Here is a 9,148-nt window from a genome sequence, read left to right on the forward strand (position 1 = left end):
CCAAAACAATGGTGTCAACCAATTTCACTAAGGTGACATAGTTTCAAACAGAGTATCTGCTTTTATAAGTATTATAAATTACTAATAGTATTTTTTTTTTAAATCATAATTCTGGTGTAAACAATGTTATCATTACCCTTTGAAGTTAGCTTTCTTACAGAAATTTGTTGTTCCTTTTAAAAGCTTAAGTACAGGGTGAAACAGGAATTACCAGCCAATAATAGATGAATAATAAATATTACAGTTGGAGTCTCCTTGTATTTAGAACTTGGTTATATACACAACCTTCCTATGTCTATTTAAATACTGCATTAAAAAAACAACAGCAAACAGGTAAAGAAAAAAACTTTTCAAAAAAGGAAGTAAATTTAGGGATTGCTAATATTAATTCTTCAAAAAGAATGCAAACAAGATAGTAGGGTTGGTACTTGCATCATCCCTACATAATAAAACAGGCAAGAATTAACATATAGCAATATATATATAACTATTCAATCACAGTTGAGTTTAATTTATCCTATTTTTTTGTGTTGACATTTTACTACACTGTGTGTCTGTGATGTTATGTAGGGATGATGCAAGTGCTATCCATGCATTGTTATTGAAGGCCTGATATTAGCCATCCCTACATTTACTGCATGTTTTGAAAAATTTTTTCTTTACTTGTAGGTCGTCAGAACTAGAGATCAGTACATTAAATAAAATTAACAGACCCAGAGAAACTATATTAATGAAATCAACAGTAAAGATAATCAGATCCATGATTTAGTAAAAAATCAACAGACTTAGAGGAACTGTATCATGAAAGATTAACAGGCATAGAGAACAGTATGTAGATCAGTTACAAAACTGAAGACCATTAATTTACCAAAAATATCTGTGGCATTGATTGTATTCTTTAAAGCAGAAGTTTTTGAAATTCCAATTTAATATAAGTTGTGCTTCTTCAGTACAATATAGCTATTGTAGAACTTGCAGTAGTGATACATGAATACTGAATTCTAAAAATTAATCTTTGTTCTTGGATGTTTAATAGAATATCCTGGTAAATATGGTCCTTTTAAAGAAAAGGAATTCACTAGAAAATTCCTAGTGTTACTTAAAAAGGTTGATCTTTTTAAAAACGCTTTTAAAGTCAATGTTTTTACTGACTGCCATTTGAACTCCAATATACATTCTCATAACATAGATTGTTGTTACAGTATATGGAAATGTGTAATTATTAGGAAAATTCTGAAAGCCAGTTTTACTACATCGTACTTACTAAGTACAATTTTGTTTCAAGCATAAAGTAATGGTTTTTTCCACATTTGCACATTTTGAGTTATCAAATATTATAAAATTTAAGTTTTCTTGCTGATTTCGTATTTAGTGTAGTTTCAACCTACCTCTTATATTTACGTAATATAAACTTGCAAAGTTATAAATTTAATGTTTTAGATATTTCATTTTCTGATGATCTGTATAATTTGATTGATTGATCTTGTATTGTTGGTTTACATTGTTATGAATTATCCTTCTGTTTCATACTGAAACAGCTTGTGCTTATAATATTTATTTCTAGTGATTTTCAGCTTCATTTAAAATTCTAACCTTTAGGTTTTTCACATGATGTAGGTATTAGAGCTGAAATGAATATCCACATAAGAATTCTTTATAATGAATATTTAAACAAGAATTTGGTATTAAAATTTTCAGATGTTTTTAATGTACTGTGTTTTCAAGGACTTAGTTTCCTTGTGTTATAAACAGTCCAAATGTCACTTTTATTCTAGAATACAAAACATTAGCATATTTTAACAAATTCCACCTCTGAATACAAACTGTTAATACATATCATCATGTCTATTTATCCATCATCATAATGATAAATGGCATTTTACTAAACAAAGCCAACTCATGTTCAGTATTCATTACAGTACATAATTTTCATAACTTGGAATATTATGGTTACAATGCCTTTGCTTGCCGATTGAAAAAAAATCATTCTTTCCCACAGTTCATAGTGTTTCCTTCAATGTGAAGGAATCACATGTGAGTATGTGAAGTGTAATGAATTGGATCATAAATATTTTAGGTAAAACAACTCAAATCACCTGATAGATACAAATATTTTGTGAGGTAATAAATATTAGAACTTTTCATTGTGCGTCAAATCCATGAAAAAGAAACTATAACAATTTTAGATATTGATAAATTCAAACTTATGAACATTTGGTAGTAAATGCTTCCAACAGCACTAAAAATGAATAAAAATAGCAATTTAAAAAGGAGTTACTAATTATAGTTAAGTATGACACAGCCAAGTTGACTGTAATGTAGTCTGACGTATTTATTATATAGTGGTGTAAGGGCAGGATTATTTTCAGATATATATGTATGATCCTGAATGCAAGTAGTTTTGACAATGAAATCTATGCTAAATATTATTTAGTATCTTGTATTCAGCCTGTAAATTTGATACTGATGTATGAGTAATTGCTTTCAACTTGTAGAAAGCAAGTTATAACAAATATACAGAACAAGACATGATGTCTTGTTCTTGATGAAAACATGTAGGTTGAAAAAAAAAACTAAGACAAAATATATACCTAAACTGAGTATTTTCAAAAAGGTAGACCTTTCTTTATTAAGAGCATACTGGGAACAATGATATTTTCATTGTATTTATTGTCGAATATTCAAATATGAGTGATGAATATTCAAGTAGGAAAATCAACTATTTGTTTCAGGACTAGTAGGAATATTCCTGAAATTGTGTGTGACATTTGAAATTTTTCTAAAAAACTTAGATTTTTGCAAAACTTCTTAAATGTACTTTTGAAATAGAAAGTTATTTGATTTATAATATTATAACTGATTTAAAATGTTTTCTTGCTATTTTTCACATTCTAGAATGGTTTATGGGGCAGCTAACTAAATAACTTAATATTTCTGCTTATTTTAAGGTCCTTCCTGGATTATTAATGATCCTGGAAAATTCAGCTTTTCCCAGAGTCCAGGCTCATGCTGGGGCAGCTTTGGTCAACTTTTTTGAGGATTGTCCAAAATCTGTTGTAGCTCTATACCTTGATAAAATCATTAGCACTCTGGAAGGTGTCCTGAGCTGTAAGTTCAAAGAGGTAGGTGAAATAGATTTATAAATATCATTAAAGCATTGAATCTGTTTTATAGTTCCACTTATTGAAGCCTCAAAAGGAAGTTGTATGAACAGTTTATATGTTCAAGAATGGAAATAGGTGGTATCATATTGTACTTTCTGACACAAAATACCTCCCCCTCTTATAACAGAAAATTAAAATAGTATATAGCAGTTTTCGTTATACTGTGATTTGTATCCTACAGAATTCAATAGCAATTTTAAAACTTCTGAAACCATGGCCTGATCTAAGCTATTTACTCTAGCCTCTTTTTGTATTTTCATTATCAAAAACTTAGGCATGTAACATTTTATAAGTTGTTACCATAGAAAAAAAAATGCATGTGTACTGCCACTGATATGCAGTGTACAATATATTTTCCTACATGCACTAAAGCTGTAGCATATTTGGTCAGAGCATGTTGTATGCACACAATCAGTAGAAAATTTTATTATTTGACAGTAAAATTATAATGTTCAGTTATGTTATAATGGTTTCTACACAGAACTGAATCAAAAGACTTGGTCCCCACCCCCAAAGGCTCAATTTGGAAAGTATGGATTGTAGAAACATAATTTAATTTGTGTAGAAAACAAAAAAGTTAAGTCACATTGGCTTGAAAATGCTGCATTTACTAAAGGAATTTTAAGAGCAGCACTAGAAAAGGATAATTGTGTTAAACCATCTAAAGTATACTAAATAAACCTTGTTGGACTTGAAACTAAATCCTGAACACTGAATGAAAGTTACCATACAACATCAGTTGGATGAAGTCTTAACATTCAGAGTTGAGGAAAAATAAATTGTTTTAAAAACAATTCATTGAGATTTCATATTTGGCAAGAGACAAACTACATTTTTTCAGTTAAAAATATCATATTGAATTAACCTAGAAAGTGATAATATGTAAAAAGAAGTTGTTGAGGGTCCACAAAATGTAGGTGAAGATAGTGAAGATTAATAGTTGCTGTGAACTATTTATATTGTACAGCAATTCTTCTCACAATACAAACATTTTCAGTTTATTCATCTTGTGGTTCTCAATCTTTTTTATCATGGCCTTCATTAATATCATGTGAAAAATGTAAACAAGTAGAAGATTAATCAGAAAGTTCTAATGATATACAACTAACTCAAATACCAAGGTGTTTTGATTGTAAATGCCTATTTTATGATTTTTTTTATTGCATTGTAAATGAAAAAATAGCTCAAAATATGAGATGAACTCCCTACAGATTATCTAACTTCTGCAAATAAATATTTTCATTTCTGATGTTTGTATGAATTCACAGCTTTAAAAATTGAAAAAGATTTCATTATGATATATTTTTCAAGAAATGATTAAAATGCTTACCATTGCTCAAGTTTTCAATTACTGATTTTTATGTCTTCCTATGTGCTTGTAAAACTGTATCATGAACTTAATTTTATAAAACCACAAATCTTGTCTTTGTTTTGATTTGATTCAAAGAACACTACATAGTTTGACTGTATAGAAGCACTAGCATACAATAACAATAATTGTTACCATACCAGTTATACATAAGTCAATTTTCTTATTAATTATTAAACAGAAGGGTTTATTCAATATATGTAATATATTTAAACACAGCAACCTTGTTGACAGAACATAATTTGATGTGGGTGAGTGCAAAATGATCTAACTAAACATACCTTAGCTTGTTTTATGAAAACATTTTTTTATACTGCAACATCATAATTCAAATGAAGTATAAAGTCATAATCAAGACTGTAATGTGGTGGTAGTTCACAAGCATTGTTTTTTTCTAGAAAACCTATCACTAAGCTAAGTTATATCACTTTGCCAATCTCTTCATTAAACTAGAAGTCATATTGAATTACATAGTTGAAAAGAACTAAAAAAAGGGGGGGGGGTCATTTTGTGTTTAGATCATTAGCCTATGGCTTATCAAAGTTGACATATAGGCCATTACATCACATCATGACAATTTAGGTTGAGAAATGGTGATTGGCTAAAATCAATAAAAGTACTACACTTACATTAAGTTTCAAGGTTCAGATTAATGCTATTTTGTTCATAAATATTCTTACTTTTCTCCTAAGGGGCTATGAGCACTGTATTATGTTCTTAAAAATTCAGGAAATTCACAAATTGCTATGTTTTTGTTCATAGCACGCTGAAATCAACTCTAAATCAAACATTTTTATTCAATAAATTTCATCTATGTGTGGAAGAATGACTACATTATGTTTTTTGTAATTTGTTTAATTCAGTGATGCAATTTTGCCTCTTGACCAGATGCACCCATCTTGGTATGATAGAATTAACTTTGTGTGTTAAAGAAATGTGTGGAAAAACATGTTCAACTAAATTCATTTTTGAAAATATAGAGAAAATGTACACCATTATTAAAAATTGTTTGAATACTATAAACATAGCATTAGATTATTTGTACTGGCTAGTTACTTTCCCCCCAAAACCATAAATTCCCACTTAAACAACTTTATTTACTCTACGTTTATGTAGATACTGTGTAATGTGCTCTATCCATTCATATTTTCAAAGTGGTTCTGTGACATTGTAAAAGGATGGGAATGAATGGTTGTGATAATGAAACAAGTAACAGAAGGAAAATCATTCGAGCAATGAAACATAGGCAGTTATATTTTCAAAGGATGAAATGGTGTTGGAATTATTATTTTCATTAAAATTTTGATGAACTTTTTTGTACATTTGACACCTTGAAGAATCTCTGTGGTCTAGATGGGGTTGAATATGGCACCTCAAAAATTATATTTTGGCAATCTTTGTAAATTCTGTTGCAATACTGTTTCAAATTACATGATTTTGATGATTATGCAGATCTTTTATTATTATTTTTAAGAAGGTAGAAATATACAACTAACCCTACCTTATAGCACATATTTGAATATTAACACTACTTGGTTAAGAATATTTAATTTTGACTTCTTTATTCTTGTTGGGTCGAAGTTAATACATCAAAATCTACCAAACTGAACAATGGATATTTAAAAGTTAGTAAAACTGCTTCATAATTGTTGTATACTTTGACTACAGCACTTACACTCTTAATTTGTTCTAAAAAGTTAATCCCAGTATAACCATTGGGGTCCATGTGGACCCTGTTGGCTTTTTATAAACATTTTCCTAAATATTGTGTAACTGCACGACTTTCTTGGTTTAATAATGAGTCCCTAGTAAATAATTACCCCACCCTCCAGACATTTATATATTTTACATAGAAAATGAGTGATTTCTTCCAGTTGTTTTGGTTAGTTCATTACATTAAACCAAAAAAAAATTACTCTATGTGATGGATTATATGGACCTTACTTGTAGTGAGCAATATAAAAAATGTTGGTAATTTAATGGTTGATTGATAAATTTAACATTTACAAAGTAAAATCTCACTATTATTTGGCCTGATTTTTTATATGCACAAGATGACCAAATTTTTGAAATTCCGTGTAAATGTACTTATTTTATATAGTTTTAAAGTTTCATTTTAAAGAAACTAGTAAATTTTGCTTTGATTCTTATGAACTTTAGGGTAAGAGTTAATACGAGTTTGTACAAAATTGTTGGTGCCAATTATCTAGAAAGTAAAGAAAGAAAACTTTCTTCATTCTTTTTCACGGTAAGTAAAGTGTGATTCTTGGGATTGTACATGGAATATTCAACAAGTGTAAACGTGATTTCAATTATAATAGTAGAAACATGCTGTAGCAATGAAAATTATGTATTTTGTATAATATTTCAGCTTGTTGAAAAAGGCACAAAATTGGTTTTAGAACAAGTAGTAGTAACTCTATCATCGGTAGCAGACAGTGCCGAAGAAAAGTTTGTACAGTATTATGATAGGTAAGAAAACATGTTTTTAATTAGTAAGTTATGTTGTGTGTGTATGTATATATATATATATATATATATATATCAGTGGCTACTAACCTGGGAGGGTGTACTTCTTGAGAGTGTGCCAAACATGACAGGAGGGAGTCCACCAGAATTGGTTCTCTGTGAGTTTAGACAGTCTCGGTCAATGTGCTTTTCTGGCTTGAACCTATGCCTGAAGCACAGATTCTCATAAATAATTTATGATGGTGGAGTAGTTAAGTAAAATTTTCCTCTTTTTAACTTTCTCTAATCCACCTCTTAACAGCTGACCATGCTCTGTGTATTGAAAGTGTATACAGAGTATACACTTTGTATACAGTGGTGTATGAATACATTTCATATATAGATATGGTATACTAGTATTAAATTTTGTGCTATTGTTTAGATATATTAAATTGTTTGTATCTTATTTCATAAACACTGGAATCAGTTTTGTAGGCCTTCAGTGTCAGAAACTAATAGAAAAACAAACACCAGGTGAAATATCTTGCAATATTAGAATCATACTTTAATGAAGTAAAACAAATGACACCAGTATTGTCCATTAGAAAGAATTCACACATGAAATGCTTACAAAATATTTTTCTGAAGATTATGTACTGTAATATAAATAGTAGTAAATGTTGTTAATGTTTTGTTTTGTTTTTTGTATAATCTTTTACAACAAATTTGAAATTTTTACATCATGCTTCTGCTGAGGTATAAAATCATAGCTTGGTTTATGTCAAGTATTGAGTAGAGATTGAAGGCTTTGGACTTATACTTGTGTTTATATTGTTTGTGAACTAGAATGGAGCAAATTGTGATAATTATCCAAAAATTGGTTGACTGTTTATTTAACTACTTAGTCTTTCATAAAATATACAGCATTAAGTTTCCTTTAGTTCTCTCTTTTTTATTTCAGGGAGGTAGGCAGAGATGTTGATGCTCATGGTAAATTGTGTATTTGTTGTAAAAGGCTTGCTACTGTATCTCATGTTCGTGCTTAGAGAGAGATTTTAAGTACTGAAAATGTTTTTTTCAACAATTGTAGCTGACCTTTAGCAATTTTGAATTTGTAAGGTCAGTATTGGCATTGTTAGATCATAAAGTGTTTTAAAACAATTGCAACCTTTTTACATATAAAATTATATGTACATTGTACCAAGTACACTAGTATCATTATGTGCTTTGTTTTAAAGGACACAATTCTTTATTTAGGTTTATGCCATGCTTGAAATATATAATTCAAAATGCAAATACTGAAGAACTACGTCTTCTGAGAGGCAAAACTATAGAATGTGTGAGTCTAATAGGGCTGGCTGTTGGCCAAGAAAAAGTAAGAATTCTCAGTTTTATTTATGATAATTTTCATTTTTTGACTGGAGTTTATTTACTCCACATACCCCATGTACAGTGACTATTTTTACTGTGTCATTCCATATTACTGAGAAATAAAATTTTTTTAAATAAATTCAACTAGTGGATTTAAGTCCTTAAACCTCAATGCTTGAATAAAAAGAATTGCAAGTGTCACATTTTATTTCATGCAAGGAAATTCAAAGTTCACATACTACCATGACTTGTCGAAGGCTGTCCTTTCAGTTATTTGAATTATGCACCACTGATATCACAATGTAGATCACTCTTTCACTCAGGCTTTTGCTCACTTATGTTTTTTCAAGAATAGTGACATCCAAACCAATCAGTTATTGTAAGAGAAGAAAAAGAGACAGTTAGTGAAATATACACATAATTGAAAAATTGTAATAAAGGTGAGACTTAGGAATATCATGATGTTGCCTGACTTTTGCATCACCCTGTATGTGAATTTTGTACTTAGAACACTTCAGTAAACTTTTGTAAAAAGTTTTGTTAGTTTTGATGTTAACACAAAAATCAATAGTACCAGCAGTGCAAATTTTAGAATTTAAATATATTGTAAAACTGACTTTCTCATTTAGCATTCTTATTAATATATTTCAACTGTCTTATTTTGCTGCATAGAAGGTTAAAGGTTTGGTCTAGCTGATCAGTTGCTGTTAAAATAATTTATAGAGTTATATGGCAAGTTTGTATGATGTGGATTATATAGGTTGAATATATATATATATATATATATATATATATA

The 9,148-nt window shown here is 29.2% G+C and overlaps 1 protein-coding gene across 1 annotated transcript in view; it reads left to right on the forward strand.

Moving 5' to 3' along the window:
* Positions 1-9,148, forward strand: part of LOC106464475 (importin-5-like) — a 55,284-nt gene that overhangs the window by 33,507 nt on the left and 12,629 nt on the right. The window contains exons 9-11 of the mRNA XM_013924618.2: positions 2,949-3,122; positions 6,905-7,005; positions 8,239-8,428. Coding sequence (XP_013780072.1) covers positions 2,949-3,122; positions 6,905-7,005; positions 8,239-8,428 — 465 coding nt within the window. The remainder of the gene's footprint in view (positions 1-2,948; positions 3,123-6,904; positions 7,006-8,238; positions 8,429-9,148) is intronic.

The sequence above is a fragment of the Limulus polyphemus genome, unplaced genomic scaffold (genome assembly GCF_000517525.1).
Source record: "Limulus polyphemus unplaced genomic scaffold, Limulus_polyphemus-2.1.2 Scaffold1662, whole genome shotgun sequence".
Classification (NCBI taxonomy): Eukaryota; Metazoa; Arthropoda; class Merostomata; order Xiphosura; family Limulidae; genus Limulus; species Limulus polyphemus.